This window comes from Alligator sinensis, unplaced genomic scaffold (genome assembly GCF_000455745.1).
Source record: "Alligator sinensis unplaced genomic scaffold, ASM45574v1 scaffold1012_1, whole genome shotgun sequence".
Classification (NCBI taxonomy): domain Eukaryota; kingdom Metazoa; phylum Chordata; order Crocodylia; family Alligatoridae; genus Alligator; species Alligator sinensis.
This window is the reverse complement of record NW_005842104.1, coordinates 1,309,590-1,326,578: the sequence shown is the minus strand read 5'-3', so window position 1 is coordinate 1,326,578 and position 16,989 is coordinate 1,309,590. Positions and strand designations below refer to the sequence as shown.

General features: G+C 40.1%; 2 protein-coding genes across 5 annotated transcripts in view; one reads left to right on the top strand and one right to left on the bottom strand.

Moving 5' to 3' along the window:
• MCPH1 (microcephalin 1) overlaps positions 1–16,989 on the top strand; it is a 206,897-nt gene that overhangs the window by 94,633 nt on the left and 95,275 nt on the right. The window lies entirely within an intron of this gene.
• ANGPT2 (angiopoietin 2) overlaps positions 1–16,989 on the bottom strand; it is a 70,373-nt gene that overhangs the window by 25,005 nt on the left and 28,379 nt on the right. For 2 of the 3 annotated variants that reach the window (XM_006024490.3, XM_006024491.3), the window contains exons 2-4: positions 13,005–13,160; positions 9,185–9,306; positions 3,252–3,484 (exon numbers count right to left, since the gene is read on the bottom strand). In XM_006024490.3, the coding sequence (XP_006024552.1) occupies positions 3,252–3,484; positions 9,185–9,306; positions 13,005–13,160 (511 nt within the window). The remainder of the gene's footprint in view (positions 1–3,251; positions 3,485–9,184; positions 9,307–13,004; positions 13,161–16,989) is intronic. The other variant, XM_006024492.3, reaches the window with a different exon arrangement.

The window sequence follows — 16,989 nt, the reverse complement described above, 5'->3', positions numbered from 1 at the left end:
TTTAGGAATGATATTTAAGGAGGTAATATCCTATGCTGAGATCAAAACATGGAGTTGCAATTGGCTTTTTAAAAAATTACAAAATAATGCATCTCGAAGGCTTTGAAAAGCTTTTTTTTGTGATTTTAAAAATAAATCCCTTGTATTTGCAATCACACTCAGTAGTATTGTGCTCAGTGCTTCAGAATTGTGAAGTGTAATCAACAATTAACTACATCAGAATAGTTTCATTATCCACACTAAAAAGGTAGAAAATAGTGGGGCAGTATAAATATGTTCTTATTGACTGAGGGGTTTTTATTTTAAATTTTAAATGATCTTTAACAAACTGAGTGTTTGTTATCTCTAACAAAATTTAAAATTATCTTTAACAAACTCTTCTTCGGGCAGCAACTTTAAAAATATGGTAAAACTAAAAAAAATGGTAAAATTAAAAAATTGTAAGTAATATTTTATTCTTATGTGTACGGATGTGTATATCAGTTATGAATACTGAAGTCATCTGCTCCTATCTTTCAATTATACTGAAAACTTTTCAGCAGGTTTGCATAGTGGTTTTAATCCCTGTGAACCTAATGGACAAGGTTTCTATAGTCTCATGGGTTTCATACTTGGATCCATAGCTGACCACTTTGTTGTAGCTCCGTGTGTGACAAGATATGAAAATTATTAAATTAGCTACTTTGCTATATTTGGGAATAACATGCAAGTAGTCATAAATTTCAGGTTACGACCAATGCACCCTTCTTAGTTAATGGCGGTGGCAAGAACATAAATCTGCCCCAAACTTGTCAGCTTGGTTGAGGTAGGTGAAGGGGTACTGGAGGCTGCTAAGAGCATCTGAGATGCTGAAATACTTGACATTTGAGGTGTCTGAAAGTTAAGTAGGAGGGGCTGAGTTGTAGCATTGTCCTGTGTGTGTACAGTGTACAAAAGCTGTGTACTTGCATGGGTGCTATTTGTAGTCTGTTGAATCTTGGGTCTATAGTCCCAAGTTGCATGCTGTGATCTTGTGAGGGAGGTTTGGGTCAGTACTGCTCCCCCTCTATCTCCGTTGCTTCCCTACTCCATCCAATGTGAGGAGCAATGATAAGAGAGAGGCAGCCTGCCAAGTAGATCCTCACATTGGGACTTAGGCTAAGTACAGACAGTCAAAAAGCTTGAGGCTGAATTGATTCAGTCTTTGCAGGTTAGTTTAAGATGCAACGATTGAACCAATAAGCAAATGAACAAACATTCACTTCTGATTCAGGAAAATGCAGCCACCTGCCTGCAATGGCTCAAGCCAGAAGCTGGGGGGCTCTAGAGCATGGCTCTCTGGCATGTAGCCAGCATGAGCTGTGTGTTCATTTCCTCTTCTTGCTGTCCCTGAGGTCTCTGGGATTTGCAGTCCACAGACACAGCAGCAGAGCTCTGCAGGGCTGCTTATCAGGTACTCTGGGATTTGTAGTCCCCAGTTGCAGCCAGCAATAAGTAAGTCAGCAGGGTAGGGCAGCTCTGTACTTGGGGGAAGGGGCGTTTAACCCCCTCCTTGGCCCTAAACCTCAGCCAGGGTTTGCCGGGGGTGGGGGAGGGGACGACAGTGAGCCAGCCCTCACTGCTCCAGCTAGGGAGTAGAGCACTGGGGCCAGCCCTGTTTTCTGGAGTAGACAGCACAGCCCAGCCCAGGGGTGCAGAGCATGCTGGGATGCTAAGAGACTCTGATTTAACTTGAACCAGGGAGAGAAAACCAGAAGTTTCATAAACCGATTTGACCTAAGTCAGTTAAGTCTGATACTACATTCAACCAGGTCGATCTTAAACCAGTTTCAGCCATTTTGAAATTGGTTTATGTGTACTGAAGTCATGTTCTGTTACAGGTTTAAACAAGTTTATGATCACTTAAACCAGTTTATGTGTAACTTCTGTCCCTAGCCTTAATAGCTAAGAGGGCTAGGGACAGATATTACATGTAAAACCCATTTAAGTGATCAGAAACTGGTTTAAACCTGTAACAGAACAGATGTTCAGTGCACATAAACCAGTTTGACAAAAACCTGGTTGAATGTAACATCAGACTTAACTGATTTGGGTCAAACCGGTTTATGCAATGTCTGTCTCAGACCCCTTCCTGGGTTAAGTTAAATCAGAGTCCTCCAGCATCCCAGCTACTTTGTAACTCTTGGCAGGGCTCTGATCTCTGCTCCCTGGTTGCAGCTTTGGCAGAGATTGCAGATACAGCAAGGTCTGCCTAGCTGTCTCCCACTCCACGCCCCCCTCACCACTCCCTACTCCCCTCTGCCATACACAGACACCTCTCAGCATTAGCTAACATAACACATGCTGGCTACAGTCTGTGCTGTGGAAGACAAGACAAAGGCAGACAGGACAGTGTGAGCTTAGGGCTCTTTGGAGCTAATCAATAGGCCAGCTGGTAATGTCCCTCCATTCCTTCCTTGGAAAAAGTTGTTTAAGAAGAGCTTGAACTAATGAGAGAGGCTGTTGTTTTGCTGATGGGGTGATAAATGCTAACAATTCCCTGTGTAATTCCCTGCTGTGTAACTCAATCCTCTGTTATCAACAGTTGGTGGGGGAGGGGTTTGTCCCCTCCCTAATCAGAGCATCCTGCTGGGGCCTGGCCACGACCTCCTTCCCCCACCCAGCATAGCATTGTGGAAGGGAAGGGAGGTCTGCTCTAGCACCCCCCCAGCTGCTAACCTGAGCCACTGCAGACGTATGCCTGCATTTCTTCAGTTCAGAGGGGATGTCTTTACTGTTATAAACTGGTTTTGCCTAGCCAGGTTCGACTAACTTGCAAAGATTGAATCAGTTCAGGCTCAGGCTTTTTGAATGTGTGTCCCTAGCTGAAGAGAAACAACAAACCCTGCTGTGCAATTCATCTTGATGTCTAATGATTCTGTTTGACTGTAAGGATGTGTTACAGGGCTGTCAGATGTCTAAGTGCCACATGAGATGCTCAAAATTTAACAGCCCTGTAGTTTTTTTGGATTTGGAGAACTGAGTTGGCATAGCTAAGCAATATAAATAATGGAAGATAAACCAGATATTGTTGAAAACAGATATACAGATTATTTTTTTCATTGGCTAATGGAATTATCTCTTCAGGATAAATCTTAAATCATATAGTGAGTCGAACAATTAAACTCTGCATTAAATACAGTGTGTTTTTGAGGCGCTGAAGCAGGAAAGTGACTACTTGATAGACCAGCATCTAATGGTATACAGACTAGCCATATCTGTGCGTTACTTACAGTTTGGCGTAGATATCATGGTAAGCAAGTTGTGAACAGTCTCCATCAGATCATGCTGCTGTTTTTGCAGAACTGAATTGTTTACTGTGGCTGTGACTAACTGCTTTTCTAGTTCCTCTATTATAGAATTTTGTCTTGATACCAGTGCTTGAAGTTGATTTTTTTCTTCTTTTATTGACTGTAGCTGAAGTGTGTGCTTGTCTTCCATCTCAAGAACTTTTTTTTCTAGAAGGCTAATAAAAATAAATATAGTTAGGGTCTCAACAATGTATTTCTATGTTTATAGCTGACAAAAAAAAGAGTACTGAGCCTGTTGCAAAAGTTTTGTCCATCTTTATAAAAAAAGTTTTATTTTGATTTCTTCTGAAGATAATCTGCAGAGGAAGTTATACATGTGGTATGTAGAATGCTGTGAGTTGCACTTAATTCAGTGTTCGTTGAACATTAATATGTATTAAATGTTTTTAAAGGATGAACAATGTTGGATCTTTTTCTGTTAGAAAAGAAGTAACACTTCTAGTATTTAGCTGAATTCTTCCATGTTTTAGTAAAGATATGGTGGTCTCTGATCTGGTAACTGTGGTAGAAAAATATAGTGACATTTTAAAATTCAGTATTATTTTGCTTCCATGCTTATTTGTATTAAGATGGTAGATACAACCGTCAGGGAGTACACACAAATATAGCAGGGCAACAGATACAAATGTCAAAACATCTTAAATTTTTTTGAGCTAATGTTCTTTAAAAATTAAAAGTACTATACACGTATGGTTCTCATTAAAAAAAAGATGTCTTCGATGTAAGAGAAAACTCTCTGTTATTGCTACTTTTAGATTCCTCTGTAAATTATTTACTATTACAAGTAAAATAGAACCCTGAGGTTTGACACTTATGTTTTATTCATGTTGGGAAATAATTTGTTCTGCCTTATAATGCCCCTTCAGGATGATTCCTTTAACAATGTAGGGATTTAAACTGGTTAAATAAAAATATACCACCTTTGCTGCATAGCAAGTAGGTATGGATACAGGAAGAATAATGGGTGATTTTACTCCTAGCTCTCAGAAAATTGAAATTGTGGGAACTTGGGACGTGAATAAGATCAGTCTGATGGACTAGATATGACAGAATAAGCTATTTCCATGATCTGATCATCAAAAAGCTATCCTATTACACAATAAAGTAGCAATTGTGAGCCTAAGATAATTTTGTATTTTAGTTACAAAGAAACAAATTTCCATTGGAATAGGTTAGATAGCAGATAGTCCTATATTTCAACATCCAGTGGATAGATCTGGAATAGAATCTCTATCCTGACTGCAGTCAACATTTCCAAAAGTAATTCTGTTTTTAAATGCAATCTGAATAAAGTCTTAGGTGTCTAAACTCCACTCATTTGAGTCCATAACTGAGATCCTGAAAATCACTGTTTGCCTGCTGCCTAGGGCTGTGCAAAACGACTATGTTTCGTTTCGGTTTTGGATTTGGCATTTCAGAGGGACAGTGATTCATTTCAGTGTTTTGGATCACTGTCCCATTTCAATTTGGCCGAATCTGTTTCGGAGTCTTGATGCTGTTTCGGCCATAGGCTATAATGGGGAATCACTAAAATGCCTATAACTTTGTAATTTCTTTCCTGATTCGAATGAAAATTGCAGGGATGGTAGCCCCTTATGGGGGCACAAAGCCCACCAAGTTTCAAGGAGAGAGGTGCAGGAGTTTTTGTGAAATTGCACCTCAAACTGTTTAGAGCAAAACTAGTATCACTTGCTGGCAGCAGCAGCATACTGTCATCCCTCACGCATATCTGGGAGCTGCGCCTCCGGGAGGAGTCTGACACAGCCCTGCAGCCCTCCCAGGGGGTGCAGACCACTGAATCTGCATGCAGGATGATAGCAGGCTGCCACTGCCAGCTGGGGCCAGTGCCAGCACTAGGTTCTTCCTGGTGCTCAGCGCAGGCTGCGCCAGGGAGACTCAGGTGCTGGCGCTGGCCCCAGCCAGCAGCAGCAGCATGCTGTCATCTGCATGCTCTGCAGCTGGTGAGTGCAGAGCTTTTAAAAAAAAAAGAAATCCACACACTCAACGGCTCTGGCAGCAGTGATTAGGGCCTCTGAGGGCTCGTGGCAGAGCTCCCTCTCTCAGTGCAGGGCAGCGGAGATTTCTTCCCCCGCCTGGCACCCGCAGGGCAGCAGCACCACTGCATGGGTACAGCGCGGCTTGACAGGGCACAGCACACTGTCCCGGAGCTGGGGCAGATCCACCTGTCAGCCTCAGCTCCTGGTTCGATTCCCCAGCTCTCTGATCTTTCCTCCAGCTCTTCCCGGGGGGGCGTGGCCCCCGGATCTGTGCTTGGGGTTTCAGCAGGCTGCTGCTGCCAACTGCAGAAATAGCCCATTGCTGCCGCCATGCCCCACTGGCAGTGGAAGCCTGCCATCATCCCATATCATCTGGTTGGCCTGCGCTCCTTGGGAAGAGCTGGGTGAAGCAATCGGGGAGCTGGGGAATTGAAGTAGGATTCCCCCAACTCCTGGGTCGATTCCCCAGCTTCCTGTTCGATTCCCGAGCTCAATTCCCCAGCCTCCAGTTCAAATTCCCCAGCTTTCTGATCATTCCCTCAGCTCTTCCTGGGGGGCGCAGACCCCCGGATCTGCACACCGGGTTTTAGCAGGCTGCCGCTGCAGGCTGGGGCCAGTGGCAGCACCACAGTCTTCCCAGCGCTCGGTGTGGGCTGCACCACGTGTCTGCCACTGTCCGCAGGCTGCAGCAGCAGCCTGCTGAAACCCTGTACTCAGATCAGGGGGCCATGCCACCTGGGAAGAGCTCGGGAAATGATCAGAGACCTGGGGGAAGCATCAGAGAGCTGGGGAATCAAACCAGGAGCTACATCTCAATATCAGAGCAGTCTTTTCCTGCTCTTTCCCCTCCCTCTTCTTAGTTTTTGTTTCCCTGCAAGACCGACTCCAAAACTCTGAAATTCTTAGGAATGTTTCCAAAATGTTTCAGAGCCTTCTGATTCATTTTGGAGCTGTTTTGGAGGCTTCCATTTCAATTTGGATTCAGTGTTTCAGGTGCCAAAATGGCCCAAAACACCTCCAAAATGAAATGGCGACCTAAATTTCATGCAGCCCTACTGCTACCTAGCCTTAGAGATGCCTAAACTTCAGCGCACATGAGTGTTTTATTTGAAAGTTCTGTTTCTACGGGTGCTCATTAGTAGTCTTGACAGGGCTGACTAGATCAGTTCCAGCCTCATTCCAAAGTCCAATCAGTTTTCAAAACCTAGGTGTTTCTCTACCAGTCTCCCCTGAAAATGTCAATCTAGTAGGCATTGCCAGATCAGAGTCCATGAAAAATGTTCTAGGACCTCCACTTTCTTTTAAAACATGGCCACAAAAGGAAGTTGAGGAAGCAAGTGGTTAGAGCACTTGCACAGGATATGCAAAACCCGGGTTCAGCCCCCTCCTCGAAGAGGATTCAAGCCAGCGTCTCCCTGGTGAGTTTCTTACTCACCAAGTTATTGGCTGTTTTGGGGAGAGCAAGAAGGAACAAAACTTTTTACCTTCACAAATAGGGCACTCACAGAGGAAGAGTCTCTGCTTCAAGGTCATTTTCTGCATATTATGTGAAACAGTTGTTGAAAAAAGGTATAAGCCATCATTAGAGAAGGCAGAGAAGTTGAGGTAAGCAAGGTGACTGAACTCCAGAGACAGGTAGGATTTTAAGACACACATCCTGTCTTCAGCATTTCCTTATGGATAACTCTAGACAGGTCTCTGTTCAGAATGCAGACCTTAAAGCTGGCCCCGTTCAGCCTGCAATATGCTTAGGATCCAGTTCTGTATTGCGTAAGTCTTTCTGTGGCAATGTACCTAACACATTTAGCATTTCAGTCTAGGAGCCACATTTCTGTAAGGTAAATTTTGAAACACTGAGTGTTGCAGTGCCTGAATTCCATTTTAGATCTAGCCTTTAAGAGCCTACATCTCATTAAAAACTAGTTCGGCTTGGACTCCTAAGTGGCAAGTTATTTTTGACAATTCAATGTGGGTTGCTAAATAGCATGTTTTTTGAAAAAAATGTCCTTAAGGCAACAAGAAATGCACAGCAAAAGCTTTGTTATCCGGCACCCATGGGGAATGGGGGGTGCCAGATAACAAAATATGCCGGTTAATTGAGAGGCCTGAACAAGCACTTTGCCTGTTCGGACCGCCATTTCTCCTGCCATATCCAGGGCGTTGCAACCCTCCCGCTGCATTGCCAACCCTCCCGCGGGCCCCACGCAGCCTGCTATGCCCCAGATCATGGGGGCTTAGCAGTGCAGACTGCTTTGCCCCAGGTCGTGGGGGCTCAGCGAGATCGGAAGTGCCACGGTGGGCACTTCTGGTTTCACTTTTACCTTACAAGCCGACATGCCAGATAATAGAGCATGCCGGCTTGTAAGGTTTCAGTTAAGGCAGCTTTTACAACATCCCAACATCTACCTTCATGCTCCCAACATCCACCTTCATGTGACAGTATCACATGGAACTGCCTAAGACAGTTTACACCAACATGTGGTTCACCTGTCTGGTCTTTTTAAGTGTGGATGTTATACTTGGCTGTAAGCCTCATACAGTAAGGCAGTCAGTCAAGCTTTTATTCCAGAGCCTTGTCATTAGTTCAGAGATGACTGGCCACTTGGGGCATAGGATCCACCTGAATGACAGGGGCTGCATGCTAACAACGGCTGCCCTCCTTGTATCTTGCTAAATTATATTAAATAAAGTTGTGTCCTCTTTATCCAAACAAGTGTTCCAGCCTGTTTTTAAACTGCAAGCTGCTGTGTCTTAATAACTAGTGTAACAATCAAGAAAAAAAATTGATCATGTGTATTCACAAAGGGAACTACCGTGAAATGGTAGTTGTCCTGTTTTCCCTGAAATGCAACATTTTGCTGCAAAAACAATGACATTAGATACATTACTGACCTCATTTTGAGGGTTTTTTTCCAGATAACATTCAGAGAGATGGAGCAGAGGGAAATGGGGGGGGGACATTGGCTCTGTGTGATAATACTTTTATTTTAGTCCCAGTAATGCATTTATCTTCATCCTAAAACAGACCTCTGAACTTTGGCACATTTATGATTTCATGAAAACAGATGGTATTTCCTTTATTGATCACAGGGGAAAACTAATAATTTCCTATTTAAAAACGGTTGGGCAGTATGCAGAGCAGAAATCCCCCATTGAAATAAATCATTTGCCCAAAATTAAGATTTCATTAAATTTTTGGTTAATTCTAATACTCTGACATATGGAAGTAAAGCAAAAGTGAGGAATTGGATTTACACAATACATTTACATTCTGAGGAACAATAATTCATTAATGAAACCGATCATTCATAATATAATCAGATTTACTAAATCTGTTGTTAGGACATAATAGAATTTCTACTTCTACATATGCGGGTCTTCACTTTTTTCTTTTGATAAAGTTTTGCAGTTTTAGGGAGAGGGGGACAAAGAGAGTTAATTTAATTGGGCAAGGCCAATAGTTGGCTACAACTAATTACCTGATACTGCCAAGTATTGTTATTTTTATATTGTAAATCATTGGTTTCTGAATGCTATGATAAGTATGATCACAGGCCAATGGAAATCTGCAAGAAATGTAAAGCTTGACAGCGATCCATTGGTCATAAAGTCTGGGAATTATTGTTTTAGACGTTACATATGGTTCCAATTTTATTTTTGTTTGTTTTTCTCAGCTATATTGTCATTCTAGCTTTTTATGTTTATAAAATACAGGAGTGTAGCTTATTTCTTCATTAAGTAAGGACTTCTCAAATTGGTTGAAACAATTGTTTTCCCACAAGCAAATGCCTAAAACTGTTTAAAAAAAAGACAATTTAGCAGAGTAATCTTTGGATAGGTATAGGTAATAAATATTACCTGTTTTTTTCTTGCAATTTGGTTATCTCATTGGTCTGATCTGAAATCTGCCTTTCTAACTTGTTTGTTGAGAGAGAATGTTCCAGAAGCTGAAGTTCAAGTCTTGTTGTCTGGTTTAACACCTACATTAAAAAAAAACAACAACAAACATATAGGCATCTCTGAAAATGGTAAAGTCTAATTTAACTGTACTTTTTAAAGTCAGTGGTTATCACATATAGAAAATAAAATATTTGAAAAAAATATGAACAAACATGCATGCATACAGTACCAATTTGGGCATGAATGCATATAGAATTATTGTAAAAAATGCTCAGAATTATATTTGTATAGTGAACAAATAAACCTATAATACTGTGATTTATATTTCAAGTTATCTTGGGCAATGTTTTAATGGCAAACCACATTTGTGAATAATGTTCAAAATTACTGTGTCTTTAAGCTGTTGTCACAGATTTTTTCCCTTTATGGTAATTAGATAACAACATCAGTATGAGAAATGATGGTATTAGTTCATTAAAGAATAATTTCATATGCAATATTTTTGTTATTCTGGTACTGAAATAAATGTTACATATGTTAGTATCACCAGGTGAAATCACAGCCCCAGTGAAATCATTGATTTTTCTCTTTGACTGCAGTGGTGCCAGTGAACTTAGGAAATATTTTTTTTAATGTTTGAATTAGATGAAGTGTTTACCAAACAATTTTTTTCCTATACTCACTTGACAGTTTAAGGTTTGAGAAGGAAATAATTTACACAAATCCCGTTTTTCCTCCAAAGTTCTATCCATTAATGCAGAAACAATGATATCATTTGAAGTGGAAAATGACTTTTACTTTGACTTGCATTACATTTTGATGCATGTTCTCTAGAAAATATTTTTTCATTGTGTCAAAACAGCTTTTTTAATTCATCAGAATTTGGCTTTAGTAGACAGGAAGAATTGATTACTCACATCCTTTTTGTTAAACAGTCATTCAGGACATGATTTCACAGTGAGGTGTAATTGAAAATTATTGCCAAAGTTAAGTGTCCTTGAGACAGCAATTGTTTGGTTAATTTCCTTATGTTGTTCATTAAGCCCTTAACCTAGTCACCGGTAACTTCACGGAGCAAAAGAAGGTTCCAGTGATAATATTGTTCCTAAACAAAAACTACAGGTAAAGTCTAGAAAGACTTTGCTTTGAAAGAATAAATATATTTCTCTTTTAGCTTATCAAAAAAAACCCAACAAAAAACCCACTGAGCCTCTTTAAAAAAGGCTTTTTAATGGTAAAACTGTAAAGGTAGATTTAAGATGTTTGCATTTATTTCTCGTGAGTGCAGTGTGTACACATGTGCCCGGCAGTTCTTCATGTTGAGTTGGGGCAAAGTAGCCCCAGGCTGGCAGGTGGCGGGCGGGGGGGGTCACCCCAGACTCTGAGTGAAAGTGTCAGGGATGGCTAGGATACGAGGGTGCCACAGTGTAGGGCTAGCCAGCAGGTAACCCCTGCACTATAGCACCTTGTACCCCAGCCAGCCCCGATCACCATCTACATGTGTGTTGTGGTACACTTAATAACTCTCCTGTAGGGTAGTACTTGTCCTACTGGTACTATCCTATGATGGAGTTAATTAATTTACTGCACCCTAATATGGGTGCATGTGTAGATGGTGACATTTTCTACTGTGGAGCTAATTAGTCAATACTGCAGTAAAGTGCATGTGTGGAAACACCCAGTGTCAACCTCGTACATTCTATAGATGCAGAATGACTTACATAACAACTTGTGTAGTAAAGATTTGAGTTAATATTTATACAATATTTTGAACATATAAAACATCAAATGCTACATATTATTTTAGTATCTGTTCGAGAATCGTCCCACCAGGATAAGAGAAATCTACAGAATACACATTTTCCTTCAATTAGACTTATCATTAACTTGAAGAGTAGGATAGATCAACACTTTTTTGTTTGTTGAGGCATTAAAAAAATTAGTCACTGATAAAGCTGCCTGCTACCAAGAGACATTTAAATGCTTTTCAATTAAAGCAATTATAAAGGATATGCTTTTTTAAATTAATTTTTTAATAACTTTTGTCACATACCGTGTGTAAAGGGAGTGAAGTGTCAAGCTTTATCTTTCGTTTTGGATAATTAACTTGTTTAACTACAAACTAGTCATTTGATTTTGAGGCTTCTAACCAATGCTGGAATTCTGGAAAGTTTTTCCCGTCATAGTATGGGAACTTTTAATTTCCTTTAAGGAACCACAATTGAAGTGGGACTTTCACATTGAAATCAACTTGAAAAAATGTTGCAATTTTCTTTTCCAGTAGCTTCATAATTCCTTAGCCTTTCTCCCACTCATTTCATCTCCTTTTGATTTATCCCTCCATGAAATCATAATGATATACTCATTACAGTAGTGCCTTAACATGGAAATGACTACTATTATCCCACTGCAGCATCTGTAGGAAGAGAATGAGCTTTCAAGAAAACACTAAGGATAAGTACAGACAGTCAAAAAGTCCAAAGCTGAATCAATTCAATCTTTTAGGTTAGTCTAAGCTGCAAAGATTGAACCAAAAAGCAGGTGAACAGACATTCACTTTTGATACCACAAATGCAGCCACATGCCTGCAGTGGCCCAGGCAAGATGCCAGGGGATGCTAGAGCATACCTCCCTGCTCTGCTGGAGCAGACAGCTTAGGCCAAAGCTACGCTGCCCACCCTGCAAGGGGGGAGTGCAGAGATTTGTGGGGGAGGTTAAAAACACTCCTGGGATGCTGAGGAAATGTGAATTCACTTGAATCTGGAGGTGATCTGGGACAGAAATTCAATAAACTGATTTAACATAAATCAGCTAAGTCTGATATTACATCCCTCCAGGTTTATCTTAAGCCAGTTTTGGCCATTTTGAAAGCAGTTTACATGTACTGAGCTTCTGTTGTGTTGCAGGTTTTCAATCATTTATACTGGCTTATGTGTAATTTCTGCTCCTAGCCTAAGGCTACTGAGAGATGAGTGGGGAGGAAAGCAGCGCTTTACCAGAAGAGGAATCATGTCAGTTTGACCTGTCTCCCCAGTGTCTGTATAGCTCAGGTGCTTCAGCAGGGGTTTTTCGGTGCTTTTGTCTAGTACCTGATTCAGTCAACTAGATTAAATTAGATAAAAGCACCAAAAAGCCCCGCTGAAGCACCTGAGCTATACAGATGCTGGGCAAGTCGGGTCAAACTGATGCGATTTCTCTTCTGGGCATGCACTGCACTTGGTTCAGCGGCACACCGAGCTGAAAGTAAAATGCTGTTTTGTTTTGTTTTGTTTTGTTTTGTTTAGATATGATTTTTTCCATGTATGCAAGACCCTAACTGGTGATGCCTATTAGCACTCATAGGCCAAGCACTTAGAGCAGAGTCAGGATAGAAAGAGGCTATGAAATCCCATTTTACATATATCACTCTCTTACTTAGTTATGACTTGGGCATATATTGATATTTTAAGTGAGTTATTTACTTAAGAAAAATATGACTGACATTTGAAAGTTCCTTGCTAAAACAGTGTTCTCCAAGAACCTGCTGCAGTTCCCATTGAAGTCAATAAGAATCTTTTTATTGATTTTTTTGGTGGTCTTGGCATGAGGTCCTAGATCAGCAAATATTAATACCCTCTTAGGCTATGATACAGCTGTGGATTAACCTGTTTGTCTTGTAACTCTTGAATTATAATCTCATTGCTGCTTTATGGAATTGTAAAACTGTGCTTCATTGTGTTACGTGTCATGGCAGCTCTTTGGGGCTCAGAAGCATTTTTTTTAGAAATTCATTACTTACTTGTGCTTCAACATCTGTTAATTTGCGGGTCTGTTCAGCTGTTTGGTTTAATAGGTTTGTGCCTATTTCAATCATTACTGCAGTCTGGTTCTGCACTGCATTTTGCTGGATCTCTACCATTTCTTTCTTCATATTGTCTTGGATGTAATTCTCAAGCTACGTGGGGAAGGAAAGAGAGAAGATAGTTGCATTCCTTAAAAGTGTGTGTGGGGGGTGGGGGTTAAGAGTACAATCAGCATGCTGGAAAGCTTGCTAGATAAATCTGCTCTCAGGCTTTATCTATGATACTCTTTTTTTGAAGAAGAAGAAGAAGAATTTCCCAACATTGTTAACACCAGGTCAGCTCCACCAGCGGGAGCACAAACAAAGGCAAGGAACTTGTGGGTAACTGTTGTAACCCCTGTTCTGGACAGGCTTAGAAGAAACATTGGTTTAAATACTGGCAATCCTTTAGAACCTAGTCTACGCTAGCACTCCCACCATTGTTACCAGCAGAGGAGCTGTGCAAACAGTAGCAATGATGAGATTTGTTTTTCCTTAAGACAAAGGCCTAAGAGTTTAGTCACCTTCCTGTATCAGGACTTCAGAAATATTTTCAGCAGCTTTCTTTTACTCACACAATTAGAATTCAGAGAAGCTTGATATAATATATATATCAACCAAAGAGCTGTAACAGTAAAGGCAAACCACTTTCCTGACTCTAAACACCTCATTTGTAAAAGTGTAAAAGCAGCTGAAAAACATTTGGCTGCAAGGCTAAATGGAGTTTTTGCAAAGCTATAGATTTCTAATGTGCTATACCAACTATAGAAAAAAAATTGTTTTTTCAAATGTTGAGGAATGTAAAGTATAAAGGGATAAAATAATAATTTTAAAATGTCTTTGTTAAGATCTGAAAGCTATTGCACTCTTTTTGAAAATTATAAAATGAACAAATAGAAGTCAGCATCTCCAAACTGCCTTCCAAAATTTCAGGAACTCCTACAGTGTAGGCACAAATGTTGCTGTCTATGCAGCACCTTACTAAGTATCAGTATTTGTTCTGAGAGCTTAAATAAACATTCCCTCTTGCAGAAAAAAAATCTAGGAGAGAGCTGGGTGGCTTAACAAAACCTCCTGTGATCAAATATATTGCTTTCACAGATTGTCTTTGAGAATAGCATAATGAATGCCAGACCTACTGATAAAAATTGTTATGGTATAGTCATGCTGGTTAGGTGATTGATTTGATATATTTTTATGCCGCAGATATTATTCTGTAGCAGAAGACCTAACATGTTAGTTATATCAACAGCAATGGGCACTTGTTGGTATAACATTTCTCTGAGGTCTGGGATGGACATTGCATAAACAGGTTTGAGCCAAATCAGTTAAGTCTGATACTGCATTCAACCAGGTTTATCTCAAACCGTTTCAGCCATTTTTGAACTGGTTTAATTGCACTGAACATCTGTTCTGTTACAGGTTTAAACAAGTTTCTGATCACTTAAACCGGTTTATGTTTAATGTCTGTTCCTAACCTGAGGAACCAGAATAAACTGCATCAGCAAAAAGCAGCATTGAATAGTAAACCAGTAAACCTTTTGTGATTAGGTCTAGGTCAGAGTTTCCTAACCTAAAATTTGTTAAAAACAACAGATCTCACAATCCACACTGGCTTTTCTAAGGAGAAGTACCCTCTTTAGTCTGAAACAGAGAGACTGGAAATATATGTGGCTAGAGCAGGGATGAGGCCTCAATCTGTAAAAGCAGTACATTCAGAAAACTCCAGTTACCCTTAGGTAATTTTTTTACCTTTTGTGAAACTGACCTTATTGATCATGTACCTACAAACTAATGAACAGTGAATCTCTAACACAAGGAGGGCTGCAGAATAAATTAGTCTAATGCTGCTTTTTCAAAGTGAGAATCCAACCTGGTCTCTGTCGTAGAATAGTAATACAAGTAGATACCTTGCAGATACTACGTTTGGGAGCTTTTTCAAGGTAAGACTTCATGTTACAATAGCTTTGGAATCATCTAGGATTCAGAAGAAACATGCTATAACTTGATGCATATTTACAAACAGGATAATGGCTAATAATTACTAAGTACTGACAAAATAATTAGAAGTAAGCTACTTAAAATGCAAAACAGCAGACCATAATCACAAGACAGGAAATGAGGAAACAGGTTGATGTGTCTCTGGTATGAAAAGTTATCTAAAATGAAATATGTGTACCTCACTTAATTGTTTTAACTATCTAAAAGCTGGGCAGGTTGCTACTCAGCTTCAGGGAAATAAGAAAAAAGTCTTATGTTTTAATTCACTGTTACACTAGTCATCAACAGAGATCTGTCTTCTCATTGGCAAAACTACCACGTTACCATTTCTATTGGCATAGATATTTCCACCCGAAATACCGCCCCAGTGAGCAACACGTTTTTTTTTCGTGCCTCACAAAGAAATTGCTTTCAAAGAGTGCCAAATGAAATGATAGTCTGAATTAAGAACAGTGTACATACACAAACACATTTTTAAATAAACTCCAGAAGTGTTTTTTTATCATTTGGTTCAAGCCAACAGTTTTTCACCAGAGTGGTCAAAATTGCAACATAGCTTTTTTATTACTAAATTCCAGAATTTTCTTGTAGCTTGATGCACTACATTGCACTGAAGCAGAGACTTCAGCCCATCACTGGTATGTAATGTAGGGGTGTCAGACAGTCTGGATCCTGTCCATGGACCTGTGTCATCTGGCCCACAGGTCATAGTGGGACGAGGGATTACGATGTGAGACAAGCAAGGGCAGGTCTGCCACCTAAGTCAGGGACATGGAGTAACATGTACGTTGGTTACTCCATTGGGTAGGAGGGGGTGAGCAATAGCTGTATTAACCCCCATGTCTCCTGCCACTATTTGTTCAGATTTGACCTTTGAGAAGAATTGTGAGAAGCCCTGCAATCTGGATTCCCCCCACAAGGAGCCCCACAGTCTAGATCTGGCCTGCAAGGAGCATTATGGTCCAGATCTGGCCCAGGGGTTGGGGCAAGTCAGGGGTGAGTTTGACACCCCGATCTAATGGTTTCAATATAGGTTTTTATCCTCAGACTCTGTACCTGCTACATAGATAGATGTATTTATTGTATGGGTGAGTTATAAGGATTTAGGCACTAATGTTTACAAAGCATGGTAAAGACAAAGTACTTTACTTTTTATATGTCCCTTTGCACAATTAAGATCACACTTCATTCTACAGGATCAAGCTTTTGGTGTTTTTGGTGTAGCTGCTTCTCTGAGTTTATTGCTTCTATCTGTTCTTAGTTTTCAAAAACTTTTCTAGCGGAGAAGGATTGATTTTGATCAACTATATCACTCTCTCTCAGAAATGTGAAAGTGTCGATTACTTGATGTCATGTTCCTCTTTTGTATTGAGAATAAGATGTTTGCCTGAAATTTCTCTAGCAATTAACTTGAGATATTGAATGTTACAGTTTTAACAAGCAGTAAGTCAGCACCTGAGCATCTAATTTGAAGTAGATGCACTGCTAACAAAACCAGCAACGTCTAATTAAAAATAGCCACTGCTCTAGAGGACTGGAGACTAGCACAATTAATGTTATTTAAAAACAAAAATGTAGACATAATTTTTGTGCATGAACCACTTGTTGGATTTTAAATAAATTTATCAATCTGGATATAGGACCTGGGCCTTATAGACCTAAAGCAAAGACCTCTGCTCAGTATGCATCTGTGTTTGAAAAGAAAAACAAAGATACTTAGAATACATTAGGAAGGAGGTAATGCATATTGCAAAGCCTTTTACAATGATTCTGTGTATAGATCAATGGTGTGTGTAGTACAGGCCTCCTCAATTCAAAAAGGACATTGCAGAAATACAGGAAGTTCATAGGCAAACTATTAGACTGCTCAGAGACATTTTTTTTTTGCATGAAGAGAGGTAGAAAAGATGGTGATGATTTTAAGAAACAAAGAAAAAGAGCG